Genomic DNA, 15,574 nt, shown 5'->3' with positions numbered 1-15,574 from the left:
AAAAATTTTAGCTTTACTAATCGACAAAAACTGATTCGGGAAATATCAGATTTTTGAAATGTTTTGAATGTTTGCTTTGAAAAAAAAACCTAAAATGTTTCAACAATATGTAATATTAAATCATTGCACTTATCTGGAACCCTTCATTGCAGGCAAGATCACATCATATGACTTGTGAGTCAGAAGTTCTTGGATTCGGTTAAGAAAAAGAATTACAGGTTTGTGAACAGCTGTCATTTATTCCCTGAATAAAATAACTTCCGATTATGAAGTTATTTCATTCCACTGTTCGACTTCATGATGGACACATATTCTATCCAAAAATAATATTCCAGATAACGTAATTCTATTTAAGCCCAATCCTCGATTATTGACAGTGTCAGTCGCATCTTAGTTGTGTCTCGAATACAAAGTTATATTTATACAAACAATTAATTGATTAATCAACATTCATCATGTTATTTGTAAGAATTGTTGGAATTCTATTTTTATGTTCTCTAGCAGGTATGTATGTTCGTAAATCGACTATTTCTAGTTTATTAATAGTTTTTCTAAATCTTCTTCTTTGTTCTTATCTTATAATTTAGGCACAGATATGATAACTCTAAAGCCGTTTCTTAAGAGTCGCTACAGTCTTAGGGAACGACGTGCTAAGAGTACCACCCGAGCTCCACTTAACAAATTAAACGAAACAAACTTGAATTTTTCAACTACTGAAGCTGTAACTCCAAGTATTTCAACCCAAGCACCTACTCAGATTTTTGAAACAACTACGAGTATAAAAGCCTTCACTGGAAATCAACAGCAAGAGGATTCTTATTATCAAAGTACTACAGAGAATCCAAGTCCTTCAACACCATCAATTACAACAGCATCACCAGTAGCAGTGGAAGCAGTAGAATTGACCACAGCGCCATCTTTGGATACTATTTTTACCACATCCGCATTGAGGGAAGTGGTATTTTTGGGTAATGAAGTTACTGAAAAGATCTTTGTAGCCGAACCATCAACAACCACTAAAAAAATAGAAACAACAACTCAAACGGAATGGCTCTATGATTACTATGCATCGGATGACGAAAATCCAAAAAGAGAACCAAGTGCCTAATTTATTTCGATTCTGTGTTAAAATTGGTAAAATGTCAGTGTCAAATTTCTACCTAAATGTGTATTAATCAAAACTAAATATTTTAAGATTCTTAAAAAACATACAATTTTGGATCTTTGTTCAGTATTTATTATAGAAATATATCGAAAGCTTTACGTAAAAAGGGCCATTTAATTTTTTTTTTAATTGTATACGTCTCAAAATTCTCCAAAGGAATTCACCTGTCACCTACTTCCTTTGAACTTTGATCAAAAGAATTCGAATTCGACCTCAGAAATATTAAATGCTTCTACCTATATATTATATTTACCAATATGAAAGTTCGAAAATAATGTTTCCATGATCGATCTCTGCAAACGATATGAAACGTCACCTTAATCAACTGTCCGGCTATATACTGGAATTCATAATTATGAAAAACTATCATTTTTGATTTTCGAAAAACTTATGAATACTGTTCTGGCTGAAACACAAAAACGCTTCAGCTTCGGCTTCACCTGACGTTTACGAGTTCAGCAATAGGAATTCAATGCACGCTATCACAATGAAACTTCGACCTCACGTTTCGTTTGACAATCATAAGAAAAAGAACGTAATGTGACTCCATACGGAAGCTCTAGTTCAATTATCTGAACATTTGCTTTGTCTGACAGCTCAACAGCTGCACAAAAATGTCAACAAACAAATTATTTGCTCTTTGGAGGGATGAAATAATAGAAATGTCATTCAAAGCAACTTTCAAGCAGGCCCACCGTACCGCAGAGGAAGCTGAAGCGTGTTTGTAATTCAGCCATCTTGCTATGCAATTTGCCCGATTTGTCACGCCTTATGTAGTATTTTAACAAACAATTACTTACTTACTTAAGGTGGCACTACAGTTCGGGAAGGACCTGGGCCTCAACCAACATGCTTCTCCAGCCAGTTTGCCCCTATCTCCAGTTTTATGGTTGGTTTAGGCCCTGTTCCCACCTGCGAGCGTCACTTTAGTCACGGTCTTCCTCTACCGTCTTGTGGAATTGGATGGATTCGAAGGCCTTCCGGGATGGAGCGTTATTGTCCATCCGGTCTTCATGACCCATCCACCTAAGCCCTGTCTTTTGAACAGATCAGTTTCGCTGTACAGCCTGTGAAATTTGTCGTTGTATCTTCTTCTCTATTCTCCATCTATGCAAACGGGAATAAAAACCATGCGAAACATTTTTCTCTCGAAGCATCCAAGGACTTTCTCATCTTTCCTTTAACAATTAAACACAAGTCCCAGCACCATAAATGAGAATAGGGATAGTGAGTGTCTTATACATAGATGATAACTTAGATGCTCGAGAAAGAACTTTACTACGGAATTGCCTTGTCCAAAGAAATAGTGATTTGCAATAGTTTTTATCCTTAAGACTTTAGCGCTGAAACGGGGCCTTACTAAACAAAGTCCTTACTACCTCAAAGTTAAAGCTGTAATAAAATTTGTAATTTATTTATTTGTTAAAAATTACATTACGGCAGATCATGGAAAAACCAAGGTGACGTTTTGTAGAAGACGTCAATATTTAATGTCCTTTTTTTTATTGACAGAGCATACTTAGTCTTGCTCTCATTGACTACTAAGCCCATCATCTCATTGGCTCTCAAAAACGCGCCAATTACCAATCATTCTTCATTCTACACAAATGGACAAGTTTGACAGGGATGCCAAAACTTGACATTTCTCTGTAAAATCTTCCTTATAGATGCTGTCTAGTCTTTAACTTTTTATTTGCATTCTGACACAAATGGAATTTTGTAACTAGGCATTTTTTGAAATGCCATTTAAACTTACCCCGAACAAAATTATCACTTAAAGTACTATTCACATGAGCACGACCAACGACCAACGAATGAACGAATATTCGTCGATTTTGACGTTTCTTTCACATGAGAGTTTTTAATTCGTCGCGAATGAAGCCACAGCCGAACACCATTCACCACCGAAACCAAAATAAGAATGATTTTTTAGGTTAAATACGTGATTATTTTATTCGTTGCGAGTGTGGATTATGTGGAACGCGAATAAAGTTTGAAAGTTCGTATCAACTATAATTTTTTTCGCGACGAATAAATTTGTTTTCTTAAATTGGTCGTTGGTCGCGCTCATATGTGTCCATATAATTGAAACAAAGTTCACTTTGTAGTTCTATACCTTGATGTTCAAATGATAGCGTGTGCATTCAAGAGGACACAAGCGTCCACAGGTTTTTCTCAAAACTTACCTCTGTCTATCAACTCCTACTCTCACCTCCCCGCGGTGAACATTGGGTGCCTAGTACCTCAACTGGAGATTGGGTTTTAACCCCAGTGGAAAGTTGTTGGGGGCAGCAAACGAGAGATGTGGGGGGAGAGGTGTTTCCACTAAGGCACCTCTCCTTATCCAGACGGCATCGGACGAATTCTCGAGATGGAATCATCAGTTGCAGTAAGGTTGAACTACTTAGTGAACACCTTATAGGGCTTCTTCGACATATTCGGAGCCCAGGCTTGTAAGGAGCGGTTTATCCGGCTCCCCGTCCTTGGAGATATATTAAGGATCTGGCCCTCCAGGTTGGGGGTTGTGCAGTCGGGGTGACTTCCTGGCCACGTAAAAAATACCTTTAGTTGCGAAGCACCAACATGCCTGGGATACGAACGGATTCACTGTTGACAACCGACGCAAACGAAATAAGGACAACGAACTTCGAATCTGTACGTGGAATGTTATTTCCCTTAACAGACCACGTGCAGCCGAACAATTAGCGGAAGCCCTAAACTGCTGCAAGGCAGATATTTCAGCCATCCAAGAAGTGCGATGGGATGGACCGGGCAAACGCAAACTAAAAGACTGCGATATCTACTACGGCGACTGCTACCGAGAACAAAGACAACGTCTATTTGGGTGTGGATTTGTTGTTGAAACTAGACTCAGGCAAAAAGTCATGGAAATCTCCTGATCAACAAACCGTCAACCAGATTGACCACTTTGCGATCGACGCACGACACTTCTCCAGTATACAGGATATCCGAACATTCCGAGGTACCAACATTGACTCGGACCACTACCTCGTTGTAGCCAAGGTACGGCTACGGATATCCGTACATTAGACAGCTAGAATCGCAAGGACTGCCATGTCCTTTTGCGATCGAGTCTCTAATAAACTCTTCAGGAGTCCTAATGTGACTGCATTAAGCATTGAAAACCAGTGGCAACATTGACTTGCAGCCATCAGAGATGCCGCCTCTGAAGTGTTAGGTTTCACACGGCCACTACGGAGAAACCCCTGCTTTGACGACGAATGCCGGCAAGCGCACGCAGCGGAACAACAGGCATATAAAATGGTGCTGCACAGGAGGACCAGAGCTGCTCGCAAGTCGCAAGCTCTACGAGCAGAAGAGGAGAGAGAAACACCGACTTCTTAGATGGAAAAAAAGAGAGCATGAGAAGCGCGCCATCGAGGAGATAGATGGATGTCACAACAGGAATGAGGTTCGTAAATGTTACCAACAAATTAAAAAAAACCTCCCAAGGGTACCAGCCACGAACCGAAGCCTGTAAAGACGATCAGGGGAACATCGTAGTAGAATTGCAGTTGATTTTGAGAATATGGGAAGACCACTTCTCCAAATTATATAACGGCGATGACGAACCGAATTCCGCTGAAGTCAAACGAAGCTGCAAAACGAAATTGTTGTCCAACTATTCAAAGCAGCATCTGCAAAATATGGTCGGAAGAAAGCATGACCGATGATTGGAATCTCAGCATAATATGGCCGATACATAAGAAAGGAGACCCTCTAAACTGCGCCAACTACAGAGGCATCAGTCTCCTTAACATTGCGTATAAGATCCTCTTTGCCGTATTATGTGAACATCTGAAGTCGGTAGTCAACAACCTGATTGGTCCTTATCAGCGGGGCTTCAGACCAGGAAAGTCCACTATCGACCAAATATTCACACTACGGCAGATCTTGGAAAAAACCCAGGAACTTCAAATCGATACCCACCATCTCTTTATCGATTTTAAAGCCGCGTATGACAGCATCTATAGGGAAAAGCTCTACCGAGCAATGTCTAGTTTTGGCATCCCTGTCAAACTTATCCGTTTGTGCAGAATGACGATGGAGAATGCACGCTGCTCTATCAAGGTCGGAAAAGATCTCACAGATGCATTTCATGTCAAAAAAGGTTTTAGACAAGTCGATGGCCTGTCATGCGACTTCTTCTACATCGTTCTGGAAAGAATTGTGCAAAACTCAACCGTCAACACTAGATGCACAATCTTCGAAAGGTCGAAAGGTGATTACTTGGATACGCAGATGATATTGACATAATTGGAAGATCAAAGTGTGATGTCAGTGGAGCGTTTTTGAGCATTGCGATCAATGAGGGCAAGACCAAGTATATGCTGTCATCAAAAGGGACATTACACAACGACGTGTTGGACAAAACGTCACCATGGACAGCTATAACTTTGAGGTAGTTAAGGACTTTGTTTACCTATTGACACAGACAACGACACCAGCGTTGAAATCAAACGAAGAATAACTCTTGCAAATCGCTGCTTCTTTGGGCTTAGAAGGCAATTGAGAAGTTAAGTCCTCTCTCGAGCATCTAAAATTGCCATCTATAAGACACTCATCATCCCGGTTCTAATTTATGGCGCTGAGTCCTGGACCCTGTCAAAGAAAGATGAGAGCGTCTTAGAATGCTTCGAGAAACTGGAGACAGCTAGCTGGGGACCAAGCTGGCTGCAGACGCATGTTGGTTGAGGTCAAGGTTAAGTTATATTATTTATAGAATTTCCTTACAAAATAAGCATTATTGCTTTTTGTTTTTTATTGACAGAATATGGAAGAGAAAAAAATAACAAAAAAAAGGAATTTTTGGGGGAGCTGCGTGGTAACGGAAAAAAATTGCGAGAAATAAAAGCCCTGGTGACTATTGGCGGCCCTGGTGGTTCTTTTTTGATCCTACAGAGTTTCAAACGCTCTTTGTTAAGCTAGGAACCATAATTCACTATGGCTACTGGCGTGAAGACCCAAAGGACGAAAAAGACTTGATCGTAGTTCGTAATGACGTTTCAAAGGGATGGGTCTTCGACGCTTTCGCAATTCAATCACAAGGGTTTTAGAGACATGAGAAGAGCGATAAGTTCAATTGTGGAGGAGAATAAGTATGAAAGAAAATCTCTGGTGGAGGCTAAGTCGCAGCGGGCAGGACAATTTGCGCCAAAACATTCCACAATGTGGGAGTCGTTGCTCCAGTGGGCTATCGCATCTTCATGGACGGTGATACCAACATCAAGAAGGTGCTTTAGATAAGCCAGACGAGCCCTCAAAGGCAGAAACTAAAGAGATAGTAATGAAGCCATTACTATCTCTTTAGGCCATAAGGGCCTACATGAAATCGTTCAGAATCTTCTCAACCTTGCCTATAAGTTGCTCGTGTAAATGTTTGGTGTAAAAGATTTTCGGGTTTTCCAAAAATGTTTGCACAAAATTTGGTTTTGGGTTTGGTGTGAAAAGGCTATTAGTCTAAAATTAAGAAATGTCAAATAAAATGCACAAAAAATACACTTGACGTTAAGGTGTGGTTCACATTCAAAATCGGCTAATAAAATTTAACCACCCTTTTTATTCTTGACGATGACGGTGCAGATTAGGAGTGCAGTATGCTTCTATGGGCAAAAAAGTGCATGTTTCTGTTGTTTATTAGGCGTTTTTCTTTAAATGCTAAAAGCGGAGAATTGAATTGTCAAAAAAGATCTGTGTTTCTTTTTTTGCTCAGAGATATCAGAGAGTTCGATTAGTGCTACTTTTTTCAATCAGGAGTGCGCTCTATGATCTCTGTAAAAAATGACTAAGCAAATGTAGTGTAAAGTTGAGCATGGCTGACTTCACGTTTGTTTCGCGTGGTCTGATCAAACTCTGCTTAGAGCGTAATCGAAGTGCTGAGGCAGAGCAGAACACTGGCTCTGGTTATAAGTTATAAGTTTTCTGCACTGCCTTTTGAAAACTGTCAAATTCAGCTAATGTATTTTGTTAACAAAGCTGAAGAGTTTTTGTTTGTTTCTTTAAACACACTAAACTTAGCAACTACTGATCCGACTTGAAAAATATTTTCAGTGTAAGATAGTCAATTTATTGAGAAAGGTAATAGGTTGTATAACTTTAAGACTAATAAAAATATGAAAGCTGCGAGCGCTGCGGAAACGGAAAGTTTTGCTAAAAAAATTAATGACAGTGTTGTCCCTCTTTTAAAATAAATAAAACTTGGAAAGAAGTAAGTAAAAAACTAATAAAGAAAAATGTATTCCATAATTTGATAACCCTTTTAAAATTGTATTTTTTATTTAAACATATATGTAAGTTTAATTTTATTTTCCCTGAATTTAATTTGTTTTCTTCTCTTTAGTATCTGACGTAAGACGGTGCTGCTTGAATTTTTCCTGACAGTTTTCATGAACCAGCACTGGTCTACACTTCTCTACACTAGAAACAATTTTTTTTCACCTCATGGTAGGTATGTCAAAATTGACATTTGATTTCCTTCCCAACCTACTCTACCGGATTCTCATATACTTTGTAACAAAGTTTAAAAATTGGGATGTCTATCCTACCTTATTTAATGCACACCCAGCTTCACAAAATCAAAGTTAATCTTGATCTAACTCACCTTTTGTGGTGAATTAACTAAGTAAACCAAAGTTAACTAAAATTAAAGTTATCTTCTTTTTTGTTTCTTCTTTATAATTAAAGTTAGATATAAAGCAAAATTGTTGGTAAAAATAAAGTAACTAAATATAAGAATAAGTTAATCGATTTATCGAACAAAAATAAAAATGTTGCACACAAAACATCCAGTTCGCCAAACAGTATACATTAACGATGATTGTGTACACTCTCTCTCTCGAACTTATTTTATAAAAGATTTTATACAATAATACATTTTGGATAAAACTTAATTTTAAATAAATATAAATCTATTTCTTTAATTTTGTATATAATGTAGGACTTAAGCCTTATTCGTTGAATTGGCTCCAGATGGTATTGGTGGTGGAGGAACGTCTGGAACGTCAGCATTTTTATTTGGTGAACCATTTTTTATACTTTCCAATGGAACTTGAGTTGTGACTTCTGTTGGTGGAGCTGGTGCGGGTGTGGTAGGTTCGGGTTGAGGTGGTTGTGGTGGAATTATTGGTGCCTTACTAGGTTCTGGCGTAGGTGGCGCTGGTGTTGTTTGGACAGCTGCTTCAGCTCCAGCACCAGAAATGCCAAAACTATTGTGTGGGAAATAATCGTAGGGAGGTAGAAAGTGATCTTGGAAACGATTGTATGGTTCATAGAGCACGGGGAAGTTCTGATATGGATACGGTGAGAAGTTCAGGGGTAATGGCTGACGATTTCTCTGTGGTGGGTAGGGTTGTAGTGGAACTAGGCTTGGTGGCAGACCGAATTCATTCAACGGAATCGGAAGTTTTTCGCTTGGTTGAACTTGTGGGGGCTTTGGTTCTTGAATGGGAATTGGAGCGGATTCGGATGCTGGTGCTGATGGAGGAGGAATGACTTCGTTTTGGCTTGGAGGTTCTAGCTCTGGGCCTGATGGTGGGCCAGAGGGTGGAAGGGAAGGTGAGGGTCCAGATGGAGGCAGCGATTCGGACGGACCAGATGGTGGCAATTGATGCTCTTCAGGTGTAGGGTATTCTTGTGGGAATTGAGGTTGTGGAGGCTGGTAACGTTGTGCTGGCAAGCCTGGCTGCTGGAAAGGATATGGTAGCTAAAAAGCAAACATAAACATAAGTATTTGGTTTGATTATAAATGTTGGATTTTCTTACTTGACTTCTCGGTGATAGACCTGGCACTATAGGCGGAGCAAACCTTAACAGTGAGTTACTATAAAGTCCATATGGATTATACGGCCCATATGGGTAACTGGCAATGCCTGTTTCATGAATAGTGGGTTGAATCACGGGATATGCTCTACTTGAAGTGAGATTTTCATCGGTGGTAATGAGGGCATTGTATACTTTTGGTGTTCGTCTGAGGGCAGCTCCACAGCTTGAGTAACAATTTACCACAATAAACAGGGCAACTAATATCTGAAATTAGAGAAATTGTTTTAATGCGAGATGAAACTAAAAAGTAATAATGTTGAAACTTTTTAATAGATATTAATATTTGAAAACATCCTAAAAAGTGCCATTTCCTATACTACACAAATTATGAACGTCTTATTTACAAAACTAGGAGAAATGGAACTCATTTGGCTCTGAAACCATTTTGCTGAATTAAGAGGTCAATCTCTTAGTTCTCCAAAGTACTGTCAAAAAATGACTACAGATGGGACTACATTCGTTTAGTTCATCTTCTGTCAAAATGACAACGACGTAACTGCAATGTCCTCAAACTTGACATTTAAAACGTCAATTATATGTATTTAAACAAAATTCTCGTCATCACAGGTGAACTTGTTTCTTTATTCTTATCAAAAGTTCATACCTCATTCAAAATTGTCAATCCAAACAATGGAAAATTCTATTTTAACGTCAATTTTGTTACAGCATGCGGTTGTTATAATATTATGTGGTCAAACGACATTCTGTCCAACTTAGTTGGCTTATTTGCTGCACGACTTAGTCATGGCATTTGAATATTAATCATGCGTAAAGGTTGTCTTTTGTATACCTACCTTACCTTCATGTACCTATAATTCTTTACATGTGCCCCATAAAAGGGAGAGGGGTTTGGTTGCACATGCCGATGGATACCTACATTACATATATCTATCGAAATGCAGGAACTATTTATGCATACATCATATGGAGTTAACGTAGGCATGCAATAGCTCACTCAAACAGATCTAAGTGCCAAATGGAAAGTGACAGGCTATATTGTATAAAATCCAACTAAAGTGCTCTTTCTTGATTCATTGTGTTCTTTTAGATATTCTAATGCAGCAGTACTCAAATAAATGTATACGTGCAAATGGAACTCAAGACTGCACCGAATATAATTATTATTGGAGGAATGGGCTGGCTGGACATTGAGTCTTGAAGCATTTACATAACATAGGTTGGTCGTTGGTCGAAACAAAAATTAACTTTGGCAAATAAGTATACGTGCGAGTAGCTAGAGGTTTTGTAGTGTAATTGAAAATGTGCCTTAACGAGTTGTAATTGTTGTTTTTTCAATTTAATTTGGTACAAGGTTGGACTGTCAGAATATAATGTGCTTGAAAGACACAATGCAGAACATTCTGCCGAGAGCATTAGACTCCCAACCAAGGTACATTTACTTAACATTATATTGTTTATCTGACCATAGAAGAAGTACATAGGCGTAACCAATAAATGAGTTTTTTAATTAATTTTATTAGAAACAAATAAAGAATTTAAATGTTTGATTAAACTGTCAAAAGTTGGATAAAGTTGAACAAAACGTATGTAGGTTTTCATATATTTTGGACGGAAGCATTAAGATAATGAGATAAATAATAATTCCTTTCGATTTATTGTTTAAGAATTGATTCCTCAAAGAGCGTTATGTTAAAATATCGTATGTCTGGAATGAAAAAAAGTGGTCTCGCGCAACCATTAAACAATTTAAAAAATTTGAATTTAATTTTCCCATATAGATATAAAAATTTCTAACGATCGAAATAAATTCCACGATGCAATATGGGTGGTTCATCTTGTTTTAAATCGTAAGTTCTTTTGACAATGACAGTGTTTTCCTAGTCCAAATTTTGACAAAAAGTCTGTGTCGGTACCGTACGGAATGAGCGCTTACGCTTGAACAACGATAGGACATATTGAATAAAATCAAAAAAGAAGTTAGTGAACACTTATGGTTCCAGTTGTGATACATCAATTAACAAGCATTAATTCGCCATCGATTCAGGAGTTGAAGATACGTGAATATCCGCTTTCTTTTTGTTTGCAGTTCAACCCTGCAGAAGCTTAATGTAAATAGGCAACGATTTTTTTAACGAGGTGAATTTTCATCTTTTTAAAATTCTGACGTACTAACTAGATATTAACTTAAGAGTGAATCCTGAAGTCTACATTAGCGAGTAACAGCTATACCACGTTCGGTCGTGCCGACTTTGACATTTTGAATGGAAACAATGGACTCTTATGACACAATCTGAAATGTTTCCTCAAGATTTTTGATCGCTGTAAATCCCAAATATCTTAAGCTCGAGCTCAACACCCGAATATATCCGTTTTTTTTTTGTCGGGATTTGACAGCTGACAGTTGTGCTTTATTTTATTTCAGAATCTGTGTTTAGCAGCAGACTGTTGTTTGATTTGATTTGAAGTAAATTTTCGTCTCAATGCCGATTTGAAACTACATTTCGTTTTACAAATTCTTCCCTGGAGAATTTCAAGGGAACAATTGCTGAACTAACTACTGGGTACCGCAACTTTTAACAATCAAATCCGGACAGGCTCCAATGTATCATAAAAAGCTTCGGCTTCGCCTGACGTTTAAGAGTTCAGCCATAGGAATTTAATGCATTCTAATACAATGAAGCTTCGACCTCACGTTTCATTTGACAATCGTAAGAAAATAACGCAATGTTACGTAATTTGACTCCAAACGGAAGCTCTACATAGTTAAAATTTTCTGAACATTTGTTTTGTCTGACAGCCTAACAGCTGTAAAAAAGTCAACAAACAAAATACATTTGTTTTTGGAGGGATTCTCATTGGTTATTACAGGATGTGTAAGCTACTTCCGCGATAAATTTAATTGTTTCGTTTTCAAAACTAATTTCTTTTTTTTATTTTGAGAAAAAATAACAGCTGCTAATGACAGAAGTGCCATTTTAGAAATGTCATATTGGAAGTGCCATTCAAAGCAACCTCAAAGAATGTCCAACAGACGAAGCTGAAGCATGTTTGTGTTTCAGCCATAATGGTCTCTAAACAGCTTCGCAGCTATTTACAGCTGAAATACAAATGCCTCAGACAACGTGGAATGAACAAACATTCGTCCATTTTGACATTTTGTTCACATGACATTTTTTAGTTTCAATACCAAGAAAGATTTTGAGGTTATTCGCGTGCGAAAAATTAATTCATTCCAGTGTAGATGGTATGTGGAACGCGAATAGAGTTTGACAGTTCGTAACAACTAGATTGCAATAAGTGACGACCAATTGATTTTTTAATTTCACTTATTTGAGCAATTAAAACGCAAATATTAATATCTTAACATGTATTTAATTAAGTTTTCTACGATTTTGTCTAGTTTTTGTGAAGGATTTAGACCTATTAAATGTTTTAAATCAAATTTGTTTTTTTTTATTCGCCGGTCGTAGGTCGCTCTCATGTGAATAGTCCTTAAAGCATCTTGCACATGAGCAACGAACTGTGAATGTTCGCATAACTTTTCTTTCACATGGGCTTTATTTCTATTCGCAGACAGCGACGAATTGCCAATTTATAATTACCCTTTTCGACAAACAAAACAGGAGTGGTATAATTTTGAGGTTAAGTTGAGGGCAAAAAATTTACTCTTTGCAGCGTGGATGGTATGTGGAACACGAGTAGAGTTTGACAGTTCGTAGTAACCACACTACAATTCGTTACAACCAAATAGTCTTTACAAAATTGTCTTGTTTTGGAGAACAAAATGCAAATGTTATTATCCTAACATAAGTGCCAATTGGTTTTTTCGTCGTTAATCGCTCTCATGTGAATAGTCCTTAAAGCATCTTGCACATGAGCTACGAACTACGAACTGCGAACTGTGGACGTTTGCATATTTTGACTTTTCTTTCACATGAACTTTATTTCTATTCGCAGACAGCGACGAATTGAATCACTCTTTTCTCCAAATTTTCCTCAACCGTGATATAATTTTGAGGTTATGTTGCGCGCGAACATTATTTTCTTTGCAGTGTGGATGATATGTGGAACGCGAAGAGAGTTTGACAGTTCGTAGCAACCTCAGTGCAGTTCGTTACTACTAAATTATTTTTAAAAAAATGTCTTATTATAGCAAACAAAATGCAAATTTTATTATCCTAACATTAGTGCCAATTGGTTTCTTATACCGCTAGTTGATGTTTTACCCCCCCCCCCTCTCTGGAACCTGGTAGTAAATGAAATCCTGTGTTGTATCACAATGGTCCATTAAATTGGCATAAGTGTGTCCTACACCATCACGGACATCCACTTTAAGCAGTATTCACATGAGCACGAACAACGGATGACGAATGATTTACAATGTGAGTTTATTTACGTTTGAAGACATATTTCCACACAAATTCTTAACAAAACGATAGCAATATAGTTTCTATTTGATTTATGATGCATACTTTTACTTTTCAATATCATATATTAATATATTTAAGAAAACAAATCTATTCGTCGCGAAAAAACTTGTACTTGATACGAACTGTCAAACTTTATTCGCGTTCCACATTATCCACACTCGCAACGAATAAAATAAACTTAACCTAAAAAAATCATTCTTGTTTTGGTTCATTTGCGACGGATTAAAAACTCTCATGTGAAAGAAATGTCAAAATCAACGAATATTCGTTCATTCGTTTTTTCGTGCTCATGTGAATAGTGCTTTAACCTAGCCGAAAACTAAGAATTCCTAATGTTAATAATCTTTCAAAAAACCTTGTCAGATTTTCTACAGATTGTGTGTGAAGTAAGATTTTGTTTGTTATTTTGAAGTTGTACCGTTGCATGGGGAAAATCCGGTAAATTCAGGGTATGTAAATATATAAAAGATGCTGCCCTAAAATTTTGAACAAAATATTGTTAAGGGCTGAGCACTCTAGCCATTCAAAATTTGAAATCCTTTTCATTAATAACATAACAATGCATTTAAACCCGTCTAACCAGTGAGAAGACTAAATCTCGAAAAAGCTTCAATTAATTTGAAATGTTCAATACTAAGTTGTCTTATGGATTTAAGAAAATAACTAAAAGTTAAAGTAATCGATTGTGACTTTAATGTCAAGTGATAGTATACGATGATAAAATAAAATTAGCAACTTACTTAATTGGCCTCAACATTTTATTTTCTTACTTACAAAATAAAAATATTAAATAATAATAATATTTAAGTTTGACAGTTCAAGAGTTAAATGTGAACGAACTTTTTTGACGTATCATAACTTTATCTCACTCCCACTTCGTGGTTAAAAAGAAGAAAAGAACAAGTTCGTTCACCATGTTTTAGCTTTTACACGACGACTCTTGGGTCATAAATCGCGGATATTAAATCTTTCTTTTTCTTTCCAGATTCAAAAGTCATCGAGTTATAAAATACACGTCATGTATTTGCCACTGTTGTAAGTGGCTACCTTGACATTATTTCACAAATGTAAGTACCTGTTCCTTAATCTGTTGTACCATAAATTTCCTTCCAAGAAATGATCATAAATCTAGTATCGTGGCAAATCTATTGCAAAATATTACAAGACTCCATTTACTATATTGTAGTATCTATGCGGAGTTATAAAAATGTCAGTTTGTATAAACGAGGTGTTGTTTTTATTTTTATTTAACTAACTCCAAAGAAACTTAAAAAGTTGTTTGTGTCTATGATGGAGTAACTAAATCAACGAATAAAAATTAACTCAATAGCAAATAATGTTCAATCAAGTTTTACTACATTCATGTTGGAGAAGTTGCAACAATTTAAATTGCATTCAATGATGTATTTTGGTCTATCGTCTCGTATGGATTCAATATGTGGAAATATCTTGCACCAGACTCCATAGGAAAGGAACACCTTCACGTTTTCCATGTTTGATTTACAATGTAATCAAATCCTCAAACAGAAATGCAAAATCAAATCACAGGTGAAAATCAAAGTGATTGGTGAAAAATCATTCACTCAAATAATCAAGATGAAAAGTAGTCTTCCTGGTCCAAAAAAGTTGAAGGATCACTTTCTCACTTTTTTCTTCTGTCAGATGCTTCTTTTCTCTTGGTCTCGGTTAATTTATGTGTAGCTTTCATTATTATCATTCCTATTCTAAGAATGAGTCTTGTCTTGGTTGCTGTTGATAAATTCTCCGACGACGACGTCTTTGGGGATCTATTTAAGCGTGTTTATTTCACTGATTCACTTAACCTATCTAACTCTCTGAATTACCAATGATAACTTACAATTCCTCTGCAAGTCTCCACGGCTAAAAAAACTGATTATCACTCAACTTGCAACAAACAGATCCAACATGACAGATGACAGTAAGTGAAAATAATTTGTACGTATGTTACTAATGTCAGTAACTTTTTGTGCTTTTTATTTCAAATCTAAAAAACAAAACATGATGAGATGAGAGAGTCTACAGCAGCGTTTCTATACGATGCGGTTCAGTTGTGAATTGTGATGCGCTTGAGGAAAAGAAGAGTCCTAATGATGGCAATCACATCATTAAGCGTGTACTCTTTACACAGATTCTTACACGTTATCACGTTCGTTTT

General features: G+C 36.9%; 2 protein-coding genes across 2 annotated transcripts in view; one reads left to right on the top strand and one right to left on the bottom strand.

The window, feature by feature from the left end:
- The first annotated feature begins 353 nt into the window (after positions 1–353).
- Positions 354–1,206, top strand: LOC129942701 (uncharacterized). The gene is made up of 2 exons (XM_056051748.1): positions 354–504; positions 588–1,206. Exons 1-2 carry the CDS (start codon positions 456–458, stop codon positions 1,106–1,108), a joined length of 570 nt encoding a protein of 189 aa, XP_055907723.1. The 5' UTR covers positions 354–455; the 3' UTR covers positions 1,109–1,206.
- A 6,634-nt stretch (positions 1,207–7,840) lies between these two features.
- LOC129942695 (uncharacterized) overlaps positions 7,841–15,574 on the bottom strand; it is a 31,382-nt gene continuing 23,648 nt past the window's right edge. Inside the window, exons 2-3 of the mRNA XM_056051742.1 lie at positions 8,948–9,211; positions 7,841–8,888 (exon numbers count right to left, since the gene is read on the bottom strand). Of these exons, the coding sequence (XP_055907717.1) occupies positions 8,127–8,888; positions 8,948–9,211 (1,026 nt within the window). The 3' untranslated portion in view covers positions 7,841–8,126. The remainder of the gene's footprint in view (positions 8,889–8,947; positions 9,212–15,574) is intronic.

This window comes from Eupeodes corollae, chromosome 1 (assembly GCF_945859685.1).
Source record: "Eupeodes corollae chromosome 1, idEupCoro1.1, whole genome shotgun sequence".
In the NCBI taxonomy this organism is placed as follows: domain Eukaryota; kingdom Metazoa; phylum Arthropoda; class Insecta; order Diptera; family Syrphidae; genus Eupeodes; species Eupeodes corollae.
Note: the sequence above shows the minus strand (reverse complement) of the source record. Positions and strands in the feature narration are given on the sequence as shown.